This window comes from Bacillus rossius, chromosome 15, assembly GCF_032445375.1.
Source record: "Bacillus rossius redtenbacheri isolate Brsri chromosome 15, Brsri_v3, whole genome shotgun sequence".
Classification (NCBI taxonomy): domain Eukaryota; kingdom Metazoa; phylum Arthropoda; class Insecta; order Phasmatodea; family Bacillidae; genus Bacillus; species Bacillus rossius.
In genome coordinates, this window is record NC_086342.1 from 43,479,926 (window position 1) to 43,497,080 (window position 17,155).

General features: G+C 36.7%; 2 protein-coding genes across 3 annotated transcripts; one reads left to right on the plus strand and one right to left on the minus strand.

Annotated features, from left to right (window-relative positions):
• Nucleotides 1-1,240: 1,240 nt before the first annotated feature.
• LOC134539268 (protein MGARP-like) lies at nucleotides 1,241-3,016 on the minus strand. Its single transcript, XM_063381092.1, has 2 exons — nucleotides 2,996-3,016; nucleotides 1,241-1,858 (listed from the first exon to the last, which is right to left on the minus strand). The coding sequence occupies exons 1-2, from the start codon at nucleotides 3,014-3,016 to the stop codon at nucleotides 1,241-1,243; spliced, it is 639 nt and encodes a 212-aa protein (XP_063237162.1).
• A 2,006-nt stretch (nucleotides 3,017-5,022) lies between these two features.
• Nucleotides 5,023-13,095, plus strand: LOC134539522 (uncharacterized). 2 transcript variants are annotated; one of them, XM_063381612.1, is made up of 5 exons: nucleotides 5,025-5,672; nucleotides 6,202-6,344; nucleotides 8,517-8,771; nucleotides 8,850-9,121; nucleotides 11,892-13,095. In XM_063381612.1, the coding sequence occupies exons 1-5, from the start codon at nucleotides 5,449-5,451 to the stop codon at nucleotides 12,003-12,005; spliced, it is 1,008 nt and encodes a 335-aa protein (XP_063237682.1). In that variant the 5' UTR covers nucleotides 5,025-5,448; the 3' UTR covers nucleotides 12,006-13,095. The 2 variants fall into 2 exon arrangements, with proteins under 2 accessions (XP_063237681.1, XP_063237682.1); XM_063381611.1 differs by having other exon boundaries at nucleotides 5,023-5,672; nucleotides 8,517-9,121.
• The last annotated feature ends 4,060 nt before the right edge of the window (nucleotides 13,096-17,155 follow it).

The following is a 17,155-nucleotide window of genomic DNA, read 5'->3' on the forward strand; positions in this document are numbered from 1 at the left end:
ATTGGTTTTTTTTTTTTTTTTTTTGAGTTTTAAAAATTTGTCTTATAATCGGAGTGAAAACGGAGTTAAGTGTTCAGTTATTAAAAATAAAATCGTATTTTTGAAACTAATATGTAAGAGGTATTTTAATAGTAAAAACAATAAACTATAAAATTATAATTTATCTTATGAGCAAAATTCCGCTTCTAAGGGGTGTAAAGGGGTTAAGTTTGGTTTAAAGAAAAAATGCATTTTTGCGAATCTACTGGACCTAAGGGTTAGAAATTAACAATGAACAATAAGTGTATGTAGTTACAATTTTTTTTAAGTTTTCATGATTTCGTCTTTCAAAAAAATTAACAGGAAAAAAAAGTTATGATTTATCATAAAAAATTCTAATTTCCAGAGCAAAAAAAGGTGGATATAAGAATGTTAGCATATATAACGTAAATAATTAATTACGTAAAGTTCTTTGTGTCTATTTATTTAGAAAAATGTTTTGGAATTATTCTCATACTTTTATTTAAATATGAATATTTCAGCAGTATTATAAAATGGCGCGAGCGAAGCTAGTAGGTAGTTAATAACACAACTACCTCGCAAGAGTGCAGACATGTAGTCCTCGTGGCCGGTGGAGAACTGAGCTGACGAGGGAACACACTGTGTGCTCTGCAAGGACGGCAGAGCGCCGCTTGGCCTCTGCACCTGCACCTCTCTAGCCACGGCCTTCAAGGACACCTGCTGACCCACTTGCTGCCTGGCGACCCGCGCGCGCTCCACCTCTGCACTCTCTGCACCCTCTGCACCCTCAGCACCCCTAGCACCATCAGCACCCTCGACAACCTATAGCACCCTCGCATCTTACACTCTCGCACTCTTGCCATACAGATTAGGACATAGGACCCTGTAAGAAACAGTAACGATGAAAGAAATAACTGCAACTGGTGAGTCGATGGCATTTTGGAATGGGCCGAGTGCTGGGGTTGTTGACTGAAGCATCACGGGCCCTGCGCATGGACTGTGAGACACCCGCCTGGCTGACGGGCAAGGTGTCGGCAGAGCGCCAGAGGCCTGCAGCCGGGCCATTGGCCGAGGGCGAGCGGAGGAGGAGACACGGCTGATGGCGGCGCGCCAGGACTCGTGAGTGGCCGGCGCGAGGGGGCGGGGCGAGTGACTCAGCCCAATGAGCACGTGCGCGCCGCACGACGCCGCACGACGCCGCACGACGCCGCACGACGCCGCATTGTCTCCGCCCCGTGAGTCACCAGCACGGCACCACGGCGCTCTCTTCAGACACGGCGCTCTCTTCAGACACGGCGCTCTCTTCAGACACGGCGCTCTCTTCAGACACGGCGCTCTCTTCAGACACGGCGCTCTCTTCAGACACGGCGCTCTCTTCAGACACGGCGCTCTCTTCAGACACGGCGCTCTCTTCAGACACGGCGCTCTCTTCAGACACGGCGCTCTCTTCAGACACGGCGCTCTCTTCAGACACGGCGCTCTCTTCAGACACGGCGCTCTCTTCAGACACGGCGCTCTCTTCAGACACGGCGCTCTCTTCAGACACGGCGCTCTCTTCAGACACGGCGCTCTCTTCAGACACGGCGCTCTCTTCAGACACGGCGCTCTCTTCAGACACGGCGCTCTCTTCAGACACGGCGCTCTCTTCAGACACGGCGCTCTCTTCAGACACGGCGCTCTCTTCAGACACGGCGCTCTCTTCAGACACGGCGCTCTCTTCAGACACGGCGCTCTCTTCAGACACGGCGCTCTCTTCAGACACGGCGCTCTCTTCAGACACGGCGCTCTCTTCAGACACGGCGCTCTCTTCAGACACGGCGCTCTCTTCAGACACGGCGCTCTCTTCAGACACGGCGCTCTCCTCGCGAGGTCCAGCTAGTCAGTCTGCCGCAAATACATATACTTCACCTTACATTTCTCTCCATTTTTAAAAATATGAACACATCACTTTATACTATAAATTATTTATCCTTTCCGATCATCATAAATGTGCGGTTTTTAAATAGTATGAAACCGTGTAACTTGTATAAAAGTTTAAACGTTTTCCCTATCTGTGTTTATATTTCCCAGGATTCATTTGATACTTAGTACTCAATTGGTTGTGTCAAATTATTTGTAGTCAAAGAATTGTTCAAACCACTTAATTTATAATATATTGTTACGACCGCGAGAGACCGGACCGCGATGCCAGGTTCGGAGCTGGCTGGCGGCCACGCCAGGCCACTGACGTCACGCGCCGTCCACTGACGTAAGACATGCCACGCGCGCCTGGCCGGGTTACAAGGGTCGTCACCACCCTACCCCTTTCTCTTTTTCCTTCCCGCGCATCGTCCTGTCTCGGCGCCGTTATCTATCGCTGAGCGGCCTTGAAAATTCTGCAGCTACGTCAACTATAGAATTACGTATTTGATTTGCAGAGCTATATAATGAAACTATAACTATAAAAATATATAACTATATAACTAAAATATATATTATGAAACTATAATTATACAATGAAACGTCTTTGATGAAAAAATATATATATAGACTTGAAAAATACTGAAATTGACAAACAGTTTTAATAAAATGTTCTCCCCCCCTTGTCAAAACTCATCAAAATATTATTACTTCATAGTTAGCTGACTGTAAATTATTAATTATTAAAGGATAGTTGTACATTTAAAAAAAAGTTTTATTTTTATTAACCATGATAATTCGTGTAAATGCATTTATTTAAAAAGTAATTTAACAAACAGAGGATAAATGCCTACGTAGTATAAAATTATCGATCCAATGGATAACTGTGTATTTAATAATACAATGGAAACACGATAAGCGAAGAGCAGACCACAGGGTCTCCCGGATAGGCGAAGCAGTGGCGGCTACCCGTGCATCTGCCACGCACGGCGGGTAGTTGCCCTCCCAGGGGCCGAGCGAATATCGAGCCCGCAGGAACGGTCGGAAGGTGGCTCAGGCGAGGGAAGCCTTCTTTTCACAGACGAGAGAGCCACACCCGATATTCCCAGAAGTTCATGCTCACGTTTTTATTTCCATTCTATCCCATTGTATAAACCGGCGTGGCATTAAATCTTGCGGTCGATTAGAATAGGTTAGCTACATTATAAATACTTTAAAACATTGTGGATGATTGGTTATATTAGGTAAGTATAGCTACATTAAAAATACTGTAAAATCATTTTATGGTTGCTTATCAAATAACTTTTTAATATGTAGCTATCCAGGGTTAGGAAACCGTTTACATGATTTCACAGTATCTTTAATGTATCTATCCTAACCAAATCAACCGTCCACAATGTTTTAAAGTACTTATAATGTACATAAACTAACCTTTTACAATGAACAAAAACAACAACCGAAGATGTACGATCGGGCGTTTGGCTCTCTAGTCTGTGAAAATAAGGCTTCCCCCGCAGGAACGGACTGCTTCAAGGGAGCTTCTCAACCCACGGACCAGCAGGTGAAGTCCCGCTGGGTCGAGGTGATGTGTGTCTGGACAGAAGTCAGACCCTCCCGGCCACGCACAGGAATGGATGGGCCGACAGCTGTGCTCTCGATCAGCCAGACGTACGGAGACTGTCGCCTGGACCTCGCGACTCCATGCACGCAGTCCAGTTTCAGGCCATGACTGTTTGCCAATATCGTCTGTAAGTTCTATTTTACATTTTCAAAATGTAAATTGTTTCACGCAGCACGTAAAATCGTTTGCGAGACCTACGACAGCAGTTTTTAGCAGGCGGCTAAAGGCTTTTCGCGTTGTCCACGACTTGGATCACATTTTGTTGAAAACACGTCGATTAAAATTATGGAACTTGTCAAAATAAACATAAACTTTGTGTTACCGTGAGAAAGTGGCAAGTTTTTGTGAGTCGTGAACACGATCGCCGTATTTAGCGACTTTCCTGGGCAGGATCTTTAGATTTTGCGAAATGACCTTGAATTTTTTAAAATGATTTATTTTTTTAAGTATTTTACAGTATTCCATACAAATTTAATTTTAAAGTTAATATGTACCTATAAATTCCTGCGAGGTCTGAAAAGCAATAGTTTGTTGATAAATAATTATTTTATGCTTTTATACCAAATTAGTTACTAATATATTATTTCTTTAATATACTTTACTAAGTTTGGTGATAGATTCAATGGGAAAACTGTCAGATGTAAAGCAGCTAGCTTACCGTTGTCGGGATAATTTGACCAAGTTTTTATGATACACTGGTGCGAAAAAAGTATTAAGTAATTTTGTATTTGCTTTGAGCCCAATCAGAGCTTCTAGTTATGTTCATCTGATTTTGCAGATTTGTGCCATTTAAGGTTGTTTTTTGGGTGATACTTTATGTTTTGAAAGTGGTTTATGACGAACCAGCTGGTTGAAATACTCGTTCTCCTCGACCTAACAGAGAAAAGGCACCGCCAGGGACTGAAACTGCCAGTGTGTAGCGCGTGTGAAGGGACTGTGCGTGGCTCGGCACTGTACTGTACACTGCGGTGGCCGGGTGGACAGGCGGACATCCTGACCTATCTCAGGCCAACAAACATGGCCAGCTGTTTTTCTTATGAGTTTTATCAATGCCTGGATGACTCCTTACAGTATTTAAGGACAACAGGAAGCAAAAGCGACAGCTCAACAGCTTTGCGAGCACGACCATTCTTCCTGTAAAGTAAATCAGAACCATTTTCTTCAATACAGGGAAAATTCTTCTCGACACGAAAATCACATCAAAAGTTATCACCACGTTTACATACACGCAAATTTATGTAGGACTCCGGAAAAATACTACTGAGACCCGCATACATGTTTTCAGGCAAATCACAAACTATAGTCCATCCACGGTAACCTCCTACTTTTTTAAACGAACCTTTGAAAAAACACACCAGGATGCAGCATGTTTGGTTCGTTTGCAAAAATACTTTCCATCATATGCATATTAAACATGCATTAACACTAAATTACCGTATAATGATGTTAAATAAAATTTTACAAAAAAAGTAACTATCTATGTACAATATTATTAATATTAATGATCTCGCATGTGTGTAAATGAAACAGTGAGAGAAGTGGTGTGTTGGCAATGATTAGAACGAAATAGTTCCATAGCCAAAATATATATTTTTTGACTTTCCGCGTGTATTTAAGAATTTGTTTGGGTATTTGTTAAGTTTGAACATTTTTTTAAATCTCTGGTGAAATAAAAACGTTATGTTAACGGTAAAAAAATATTACGTGCCGAAACCGTGGTCGCGCATTAATAATGTTAATAGTCACTTGTTTGTTTTCTCTTTCAGCCGCTTTCAGCAGCTCTTTAAGCAGTCTGCAGTCTGTACGCCATTTTGCAGTGTGTTTTAATATATTACTGACCGTGAAATAACGTACAGTTTGTGTTTCAGGATTTTGTGTTAATATTGTGTATTTTAACTTTGTTATATTATTTATTATCTACTATTGTAATGATGGAATTTGTTATCGTTTTGATATTTTGTGTGGTTCTTGTGATTGCTGTAATGGTAATTGGTTCCGGGATGGGGAAAGCTACTTCGTCGCAGCGTCAGATGGACATCATTAACGTCGCTCAGAACTTATATCTTTTAATTAGGAAAGGCGACTTGAAGAAATGTGACGTTACGCAGACGACCGCGTTTCTTCTCAACATCGCAAAGTCAACTGTTCTCAAGTAAGTAGGCTTTTTTCGTTTTCATGCACGTAAAAAAAATATCGACTGTGTCCTAAGTATTGTCGGCCTGTGTTTTAACTCACGAGGTTTTTTGTGTTTTATTTCCAATTTATATTTTTTGGTGTGCGACAACACCGCCATGTGGCGTCTCTGTTGAAAACTTAACCTAAAATCATATTAGGCCTACTCAGGTCCTAACAATAACAATATAGGCACTTTCAAGTATTTTTATGGGTGTGATACACGTTTGTTTATAACGATGTTTATAAACTTTATGATAGGTTTAACTATAACATAAGGGAGTGATTTTATAATTTGCATTTAATTAGTTTTTCATCTGTTTGGGAGATCACAAAATAAATAAAAAACACTTCATTAATTTCGTGGACAAAGTCTGTAATGTTTCCATTTAGTGACCACAAAGCAAATATTTGTGACAAAATGCCATATTTGGAACACTGCCTAACTGCGTATTGTGAACGGGTCCCCGGAAAAGTGTTATATGACAAATGTTTTTTTTTTTGGTTAGGTACTACAAGAAAGACATTGAAGAAGTTTCAACACCAGGAAAAAAGAGGAAAAAAAGGCCACAGGAAGGAAAGTCACTTGACACAGTCGACGATTTCACAGTAAATGCAATCAGGAATGCAATTTACAGGATGTACGCTGAAGGTAAAAATTTGATACTGAAGAGTAGTTTCGATATCACTGGGGTAGGCCCTACTTAATTGTATTCATTTCATATATCCATATGCAGATTGACCGGTTCAGTTTTTTTCCCGATATCATCTGTCCTTTAAAAATACTTAACATTTTTGGGTGGTTTGTTAGGTTTCTTTATTGATATGGTATTGATATATAGAATATTGTGCAACATATTAAATACGTACACGTCCTTTTAAGGTTAGGTTAAAGATAGAAAGAAAATTGTTACATTCTAAAACTACAAGTAATGTTTATATCGTTATACACAGTATACATATTAAATAACCTCAACTTTTATGATGTATCAGAAGGTTAAATAATGACTATTTCCAGTATCAATAATATCCAGTTGTGCGCTTTAGCAGTAATTGGTTACAAATTAGTGAGTTGTGGTCTAAGCAAGCATGGTTATTAAAAAAAAATTGGGATACTTAATTGGCTAAATTGTACTGTGTGGCAGGGTCCAGTACAATATATATTCTATTGCAAAATAGTGTCATGCCCCGCCTAACCCTTTAGAAAATATAGGGGTATTGTTATTTTATAAACAATAGTCCTACTTCATTGTAATGAAGTATCATATGAAAACACAACTTAGCCAGACAAACTGTGTGTTTGTGTATGAAGTAACAGAAGGTTATAAAACAGTAAAAGTTTAGTATCGCGTATCCGATTCGATACATTGATCCTGATCGCATGATCCTGCAAATATTGATCCTGTGATTGATGATGCTTGCTTTTCTAATTTATTACGTTTAAAAATCCTGTACAAAACCAAAAATAAAAACCTGTGATGTAGTAATGAGTTATGATTTAAAGTTGAATAATAATGAAAATATATATGTCTTATTAAACTTATGATAATTATTTTTGCTATACCACAATATTTGATTATGTTCAGGATCTTTGATCTGAATAAATGAAAAAAAACATGCACCACACGATCAATAGGATGTACAGGTTCATGCATAAAGATCTAGGGATCACATGGGATACACGATACAAAACATTTACCTACAACACAGTGTAGAGCTTGTAACTTATTGATTGCTAAATTGAATGCTGAAATACTAATGGGTAAATATTTACTTGGGCGGTATTTCCGAAAAAAAATGTTAAAAATCCGAAAATACCTTTATTTTATGCTCTTCAACTTCCTCTTTTCATTAAAAGTGGCGGAGATAAGAAATTCCAAATACTTTAGAAGATATCGAATTTTTAAATTTCATCATATGTAGTTGAGCGGTATTTGCGAAAATAAATGTTAAAAATCCGAAAATACCTTTATCATATGCTCTTCAACTTCCTCTTTTCATTAAAAGCGGCGGAGATAAGAAATTCCAAATACTTTAGGAGATATCAAATTTTTTAATTTAATATTTTAAAACTAAAATGGTCGATTAAGTCAGGTCAGTTACATTATAAATACTTTCAAACTAAGGTGATATTAAAAATAATGTGAATTAATTTTAATTATTCTTTAGTTTTAAATTATTTATAATGTAACTGACCTTACCTAACAAACCCGTAACAAAGGATGTACAGTAACAACTCACGTAAATTTTTTTGTTACTTATTACTTGGGCAACAATATCAAAATAACAAATAAGACTTTAAAATTAGAAACGTTAAAAACTCACCTAAGTTGGAGGCGGTAATTAAACACCGTTTTAAACAATAATTGAACTAAATAATCACGTATTAGTTCATTTGAATTCTGGCCTATCACGAACAAAAACGTGACATCATTATCCAATAAAAAAAATAGATACTCGTACGTAAACAAGAAACAATGGTGCACGCACGCCACAGGAATGCGCTGGTTTTGTGCTGAAATTTAAAAATTCGATATCTCCTAAAGTATTTGGAATTTCTAATCTCCGCCGATTTTAATGAAAAGAGGAAGTTGAAGAGCATAAAATAAAGGTATTTTCGGATTTTTAACTTTTGTTTTCGGAAATACCGCCCAAGTAAATATTTACCATTAATTTAAAAGTATTTTTGAAATGTAAGTTTATTAAAACTATTTAATAAATGTAAATTGTGCACTTAAATTATCTTCTACGGGGTTGTGGTTTCGCTTAGTTTTGTGTACCTCTGTTATTTCATGTATTGTTAATGTATGCAATAAATTTACAGGTTTGAATGTTACAGTCGACACCATTTTGAAAGAAATCAGGGAAAGACAAATAGATTATTATGGTGGAAGATCAAGTCTTCATAAATTGTTAAAGAAGATGGGATTTTCATGGAAAACTGTTGATGGACGAAAAGCTTTGATAGAGAATGAAAACATAGTATTGCAGCGAATAGATTTCTTGAGAAAGTATAAAGAAGAAAAAGAAAGAGGTGCCAATTTCATATTTGTTGATGAAACATGGATTTTCCAGAGAGGCAAGGCATTAATTTATTTGAAAATTTGTTCTGTGGTCCAATACAAAGTATTTCATTTCCATTTCATATATTTTTCAGGAACTGTATCAAAGTCATGGCAGGACAAGAGTCTACAATCTGCGAAGAGACGTACTGTTGGAGATGGTAAAAGGTTTATTGTTGTTAATGCTGGAGGGCGCACTGGCTTTGTGCCAGGAGCAGGATTACTTTTTGTTTCAGGTCAGAAGACTGCAGACTATCATGGCGAGATGAATGGGGAAACTTTCTTGATGTGGTTTGAAGACATGTTGGTGCATCTTGAGGAACCCAGTGTCATCATAATGGACAATGCTTCATATCACAGCACCCAGGTATGTGCAATGGTAAAGCAGTGTCTTTTTATTGCTCAAATTGTAATGTGAAAAATTTACATGTGTTTATTATTGTGTATAAGTACGAATATTCGAGACTAATACATTTTGCCAGCAATAATTGTTATCTTAATAGTATGCCTACACTACATTTTTATAAACTATAATGTTTGAGCTGAAATTGATTACACACACACACACACATATATATATATATATAATGTAATTGAATTACATTGTAGTGCAAACTAATTTAGTAGAGGGTTTGAAATACCAAATAAAATTTTTTTATTGCAAACAGCATTTGAAAATGACATAATTACTTGTTTGGTAAAAGGACCCACTTTATGAATGCTCTGTTGCCCTACTTAATAAATTAAAATAATATTTTCAAAAAAATTTCTAGTCACTAAACTAACATGCTTTGTTAAATTTAGAAATTCATTACGACAATATGCCAAAACACATGTTTGCTTTGCATAAGTACAGTAGAACCCTGTTATAATTTGTTTTTAAGGGGCTACAAGAAAAAAAAACATAAGCAGGAAATTCAATTTAGTACTTTTTAGTGTGGATTTATTGCCAATGGACTCAACAAGCTGCATAAAGATATATTTGATGCTCCAATTTGCTTGTAGCAAGCCAAAAACAATTTTTCTTTAACATCATGGTGCTTCCAGCTTCTATCTGCTTTGTCTTTACTTACACATTGTCTCATTGCTGTAAAATTGTCTCATTTCTGTATAATTGTCATAATTCACGACAGTGTTTACAGTGGAAATGCTTAAGTCCAGTTCTTTTGCCACTTGAACATGTGATTTAAGTGAATACATTTGAAAACACACAGAATGGCTTAAAATTTATGAATTTATTTGTTTTCCAAGGGTGTCAACAGGCAGTTAACTGCTAACATACACATATACATAGACAGTATAGACAAAGGCTTTTAATTTTTTTCGTCTTCTAAAATTTTATGAAGTGAACATTACAAGCACGAAACGCATAATTTGTGAAACATTATATCCAGGAATTAAATACATTGTCCTTATAGGGAAAATATTGGACTTGAAAAATAATACATTATAGGCAGGAAAACTTTATAAGCAGTAAAATTGTAACAGGGTTCTACTGTCATGAATTCTTATCAGCTACTTGAGTATTTAGTTAAATGTTGGCACAACGTAGGTTGAGAAAACACCTACAACGAACTGGACCAAGGCTGCACTGATCGCGTGGCTGGAGAAGAATGGGATAAAACATGAAAATAATTTGTTGAAAGTGGAGCTGCTGAGAATAGCTAAACAAAACAAGCCCCGAATACGGTATATTATTTCGTTTTTTTTACAGCATTTCTTTAAAAGTGAGATAGTTGCAAAAAATTACGTATACACCTTGTTCTAACACACTTTTCAGATATGAGGTAGACGAGTTGGCTCGTAACTATGGCCACGAAATTCTACGACTCCCACCCTATCACTGCCACTATAATGCAATCGAACTAGTTTGGGCTCAATGTAAACACCATTACAATAGTAACGTGGGGCGGGCCAAGAGATTTGACAATGATGCAGTTGCAGCCATCTGGAAAGAGGCTCTTGATGCTTCCACACCAGAGAGGTATTTTCATGTTGCATGACCAATGGGGTATTCCTTTTGAAGTAGAAATTGTTTTATTTTCCTGTAGAACATTCCTCAAGCTTCAGCAAAACCCTTACCATACATTTTTACATAATACGTAAGTATTGTTGCCTAGCAGCCTGGTCCTACCATTCCTTTTGATAACTTTGTGTGCTAGTGTGTGTATAGTGTGATTATCATTTTGTGTATATTCATATACCAGTAATACAGCTTTAAAACAATTGGTAAAAATAAGTGGTTTGAATTTGTGTAGTTGTCGTTTTGAAAATGTGTTGCATATATGTGTTTGTGTTCGTGTTTGTGTTTGTGTTTGTAATTTTATTCCCATGTGATTCATACATATCTGTGTAGTTTCTAGATCTAACAGTGGTGACTTATTTGCAAGGTTTTTTTTTTTGTAATTGCAGTCCATTTGCAATTGTTTCATTTCCATAAATAGTTTTGTATTTATTAGTAATTGTGATATTACTTTCTGTTATGCTTAATCTTGTGTCAATGACTTTAAAGTTATGGTGGGTTCAGTGCTGTAGGCAGATTTAAATATTCAGATAAAATTTCAACGTAGAGAATTTTGAATATTTTCATCTAGCGAACTTGAATAGGTATTTACACATGTAGTTCTTGCACATTAGTATTTTCAAAAGTTATGTTATTATAGTGAAATACATATACAGTAAATCATCAAAACTATTCAAAAAATTAAATTTTCGCTATATCTCACTGTTTTTGTCTGGGACAAATTTTAACCAAAAACAAACACAAAACTTATGAAATAAATATTTTATCATATGCATTCTAAGCCTTTATTGATAACATATATAATATTTACAGCTTTATTATATCTTGAATAAACCACTATAATTTTTTTTTTTCAGATAACATAAAACAAAACATGTTACTTCAAGTATTAAATAATAGCTTTGATAGTTGAGGAAAACACATTAAACGAGTTTTGTTGTGTTTAAAAATACTTTCTTGTGGAGTGAGTTCAAAATTGTATGTAATAAAGAGCATGCCATGCATTGTTTACTATGCCGTTTTGACAGAAACAAACATATTTTGTTATAGAGTGGTTTTTGCTATAAACAGGTCATTTATATAGAGGTTTTACTGTATACATTAATTTTTTTAGATGGGCGAGGTGTGTGGATCACGTGGAGAAGCTAATTCAAGCAGACTGGGAGAGAGAAGTCCACTTAGACAGCGGCACCATTCCTCCACTCATCATCCACCTCGGCGAGGATAGTTCAAGTGAAGACAGTGACAGCGAAGAATTTGAGGTTACGACACAGCAAGTAGATGGAGACAGTGAAGTACTGGCAGTTCCTCTTGATGATTTACCCGGGTGTTCTTATTGAGGTCTGTATGTAATAAACACCTGGGCAACTGTAAGTATTGGGGTTTGAAACATTTTTTTTTTCTTTTATGCATTCCCATGAAGTATGTTGATTACTGGAACTTTATGTATTAACTTTATATTACACGTATTATGAAATGAATATTAAATTTCATTTCTGGATTCGTATAGGTGTATGTGAAACATTTTATTTTGTTGTGTGTCTTCATTTTTCAGTGAACTTACTTGGAAAACAAAAAGCCAGTCCCCATCCAGGGCCACAAATAAATAATGCATATAAGTGGTATAGAAATTACTGTCAATTCTTCACCACAATTTTACTGTTCATAAAATTATGATTTTGTCTAATAAGTATACTCAGGAAAATGTATATAACCATATTTTTATTTGTGGCCTTAACCGGCAAAATGGTAGGGGTTTATTAAATAAAAGAAGAAAATTCATTTTTAAATGTTTTCATCTGAATTTGTTAATTTTATTAAACCTTCAATCCTTAGTCTTTTCCAGATTGCTTAGATGGACAGCCATATGTATAATTTACAATACTTTTTTTTTCAGATGCAGAAAACTGTGTTGAACTGTACTAAATGATGATATTTATTGCTTACATAAATGTTGTAAATTTATATATTCTCCTAAAAATTTACTTTAAATTATATGTTATTTCTTTAGCTAACAAACTTATTTTTTAATATTTTTACCATTGGGTATCATAAATAATGTTATGAACATATGCATGTATACTTAGATCATATTCAAATTACTTTTATATATATATATATATACATACATACACACATTGTTTTGACAGCTGGTGATTGTAAACAAACCATTTGACATTTGTCACATGGCAATGTTTTTGTTTACATACGGCGGAAGGATACATAGTGACATTAAAGTAGATCCGGTGAAAAGCAGGGCTTCAGAAAAGTAGGAGGTTACCGTGGATGGACTATACAACGAATTCGTACGAATTATACATTCGTGAGAGCGAGTCAGCAACCATGATTTCACGTCCTTTGAGATTTGAATTTTATAAACGGAAACGGGATAGTCGTATTACCCAACGTATTAACTTCCCTAGCTTATCGGGGTAGACAGCCAACCGAGGGCTTGATTTTTATTTTATTTTTTTTATTTTTTTATTTCCAAAATTCGTTAAACAGATTCTTAAAAGAATATAGAACATGTCAATAAAGTCAACAAAAATGAACAATACAAACAATCAAATTAATTAAATCATAATATCACATTAAATTAGTACTAATTAAAACAAAAATATAAATACATCAATATACAAAAAAATCATCAGTAGTTATGTTATCTTTAAAAGATTTGTGCAATGGGAGTGCATGACTTGATGTAAGTTTTTGGACATACGCCATTGCTAAGAACTTTTTCTGTTGAAGAAAAACTAATAAATAAAATAAATAAATAAAAATAAAAAATAAAAATACTCAAAAAAAGAGACAAAAAACACACAAAATTAAGCAAACAATTGCTGTTGTCAACAAGGATATGAACACCACAAAATATTCCGAAACAGGAATATGGTCAGCAAACAAAGAAAAACAAAGAAAAATGTACTAAGAGAACGAAAAAATCCCCACAAATGATGACAACACAAAAAATATTGAAACCCAAAATAATTCAGCACAACAGTTGAAGCGAGACAAAAAACATGACAAAACGAAAAAACAAACAAATACAATAGTTTTACCTAAACAGAAACAAGCGACGTTTCGGGAACTGCTATCTGCTCCCGTCCTCAGGCAGAGACGCACATGGTACGGAAACACAGGTGCGGCTTGTTTCTGTTTAGGTTAAACTATTGTATTTGTTTGTTTTTTCGTTTTGTCATGTTTTTTGTCTCGCTTCAACTGTTGTGCTGAATTATTTTGGGTTTCAATATTTTTTGTGTTGTCATCATTTGTGGGGATTTTTTCGTTCTCTTAGTACATTTTTCTTTGTTTTTCTTTGTTTGCTGACCATATTCCTGTTTCGGAATATTTTGTGGTGTTCATATCCTTGTTGACAACAGCAATTGTTTGCTTAATTTTGTGTGTTTTTTGTCTCTTTTTTTGAGTATTTTTATTTTTATTTATTTATTTTATTTATTAGTTTTTCTTCAACAGAAAAAGTTCTTAGCAATGGCGTATGTCCAAAAACTTACATCAAGTCATCAGTAGTTATTCTTAACATTATTATAATATTCATTTAATGTATAAAATGAATTTTCTAATAAATAGTTTTTGAGTAGAACTTTAAATAGTCTTGGGTTGCAATGGGAGATTGCTTTTAGTTTATGAGGGAGTGCATTGAAAAGTTTTATGCCAGAGTACATTGCACCTTTTTGATACCTTGATGTATTATTACTTGGCACATGCAAGTCGGATTTATTTCTGGTGTCATAAGTGTGTATTGCACTGTTATTATCAAAACTATCATTATTTTTAACTACAAAATTAATTAATGAGTATATATACTGACACATCATAGTAAGTATCCTTAGATTCTTAAACAATGGTCTACAAGAATCATAGTGATTAACATTAGACATTATTATCAAACAGATCGAATTCCTGAAAATCTAAGAATGATTGAAAGTTTTCCACCCCGAACAGGCATGCAAGCTCTTCCTTTCCTTACAGTTTGAGCCGCCTAAGGGTATTGTTAAATGTACGACTAGCGTAAGCAATTTGTCACCGATCACTATTTCATTCTGTCCAAGCACAGCTCTAAGGCAAGAGACGAAGCGTTGACATGCGAAACAAATCTTTTATCGAAGTCAGGAATATTTATTACAAGATGTGAAGTAAATAGGTTTTTAAGATTATTGATGGCTTTCGCATGTTCATACTTCCAAAGAAAGTCAGCATTTTTCTCACGCAGTCTGTAAAGGGGGGCGCAAACCAAGGCATAATTGTAATAAATGGGGCTTAACGGCCAAGCATGCCTGAAGAGCGCTGCCCATCCCTCGAGATCTAGACACGGGGGAAGATGACAACATCTGCGCTTTTATCTGGATCCATTACAATCTGCCTTCCATAACGACTTAGCCAAGGAGTTAGACATAGCTAGTGGCGAGATATAATTTATCACGGTTCACGGATAAGCCAGCCTGTCTCAGGCTAGTAAACACCTCATGAAGGTGTCATATAATTGTCGAAGATGGAGCTGTAGACGATAATATCTTTCATGTATTTAAATAATTATTTTTTAAATTTACATTACGTAAAACGTGATCCCAAACTAGGCATAAAGCCTGGCTTCCGAAGCTCAACCCCATGGGAATTCTGATAAACTGAAATTGTCCCCGGAATGTCCAGAAGGCATGCCGTATCCTGAAGACATTGATGAAACATACCATTGAGATCGATGAAGGTGGCAAATTTTCCCTTTCCCAGATATTGAAAGGGTGCTTTCCACAGTAGGCAAACAGAACGTTTCTTATAAATTTATGATTCAAAGGAATGACTTTAAGTGCCATGCGAAATTCTCCACTAATTTTTTTTGGTATCGGAAAAGTGAGACTACTGTAATCAGAAACGTTCGGGGAAATAACTTCCGCCTTATGATATTTTTCATAATGCCCAAAATGTAAGGAGAAATATTTATGTTTAGAAATCACAGGTGTATGATCTGTACGATACTTTAAATATAATTTAAATGGCAATACAACACATTTATCAATACGTTTTTACTAAAACGCTGGGGTATAATTGAACCAATTACCCTACAACCTTGCTTCCACGAGAATCGTCATAAGCAACTTCGACAATCGAGGCAAAGGGCGAGACACCTAGCGAGGTCAAATAAATTTTATATCGTAGGAGTAAAACCAAAACAAATCACGTGAGGAAAGATTTTTAACACAGCACGAGTTCAGCCCATGAAATCAAGTCCAAGTATAATTCTGTACGAAATACTCGGGACAACCAAAAAAAAAAACCATCAGTTCCAGGAAAAAATAATATTTTCAATGTTTAGCAACACAGACTTGAACGAACTCAAAATCTCTTGGTTAGCGACGCAAACTTAGCGCTGAACGAGCTGTTTCGGAAACACCTCTCTCGTTAAGTAACAGTATCCACCAGGGCGGGGCAAGTCATGCTAAGCAAGTGCTGGGGCACACGATTTAGAAAATTGTAGTCAGTGGGTTTTCTAAACTTGCGATCGCGCCGGCCACGGACTGTGCGGTCGCAACTAGTTCCCCCGGGGAGTGAGGTCGGTAGTGTCCTACTTGCTTGCAACGAAAGCAATTGCGTTGGTCAAGGTTAACGACGGGCTCTTGGCAGTTCTTGACCGAGTGTACAAACAGACAGTACAACTTCTCGCCCGAGCGCGCCTGCTACTGCAGCAGCACCGGGCTCTGTTACACTAGCTCTCCGGGCTCTGTTACACTAGCTCTCATGGTCTCAGTTACACTAGCTCTCATTGTCTCAGTTACACTAGCTCTCCGGGCTCTGTTACACTAGCTCTCATGGTCTCAGTTACACTAGCTCTCATGGTCTCAGTTACACTAGCTCTCATTGTCTCAGTCACACTAGCTCTCATGGTCTCAGTTACACTAGCTCTCATTGTCTCAGTTACACTAGCTCTCATTGTCTCAGTTACACTAGCTCTCATGGTCTCAGTTACACTAGCTCTCCGGGCTCTGTTACACTAGCTCTCATGGTCTCAGTTACACTAGCTCTCATGGTCTCAGTTACACTAGCTCTCATTGTCTCAGTCACACTAGCTCTCATGGTCTCAGTTACACTAGCTCTCATTGTCTCAGTTACACTAGCTCTCATGGTCTCTGTTACACTAGCTCTCATGGTCTCAGTTACACTAGCTCTCATTGTCTCAGTTACACTAGCTCTCATGGTCTCTGTTACACTAGCTCTCATGGTCTCAGTTACACTAGCTCTCATTGTCTCAGTTACACTAGCTCTCCGGGCACTGTTACACTAGCTCTCATGGTCTCAGTTACACTAGCTCTCATGGTCTCAGTTACACTAGCTCTCATTGTCTCAGTCACACTAGCTCTCATGGTC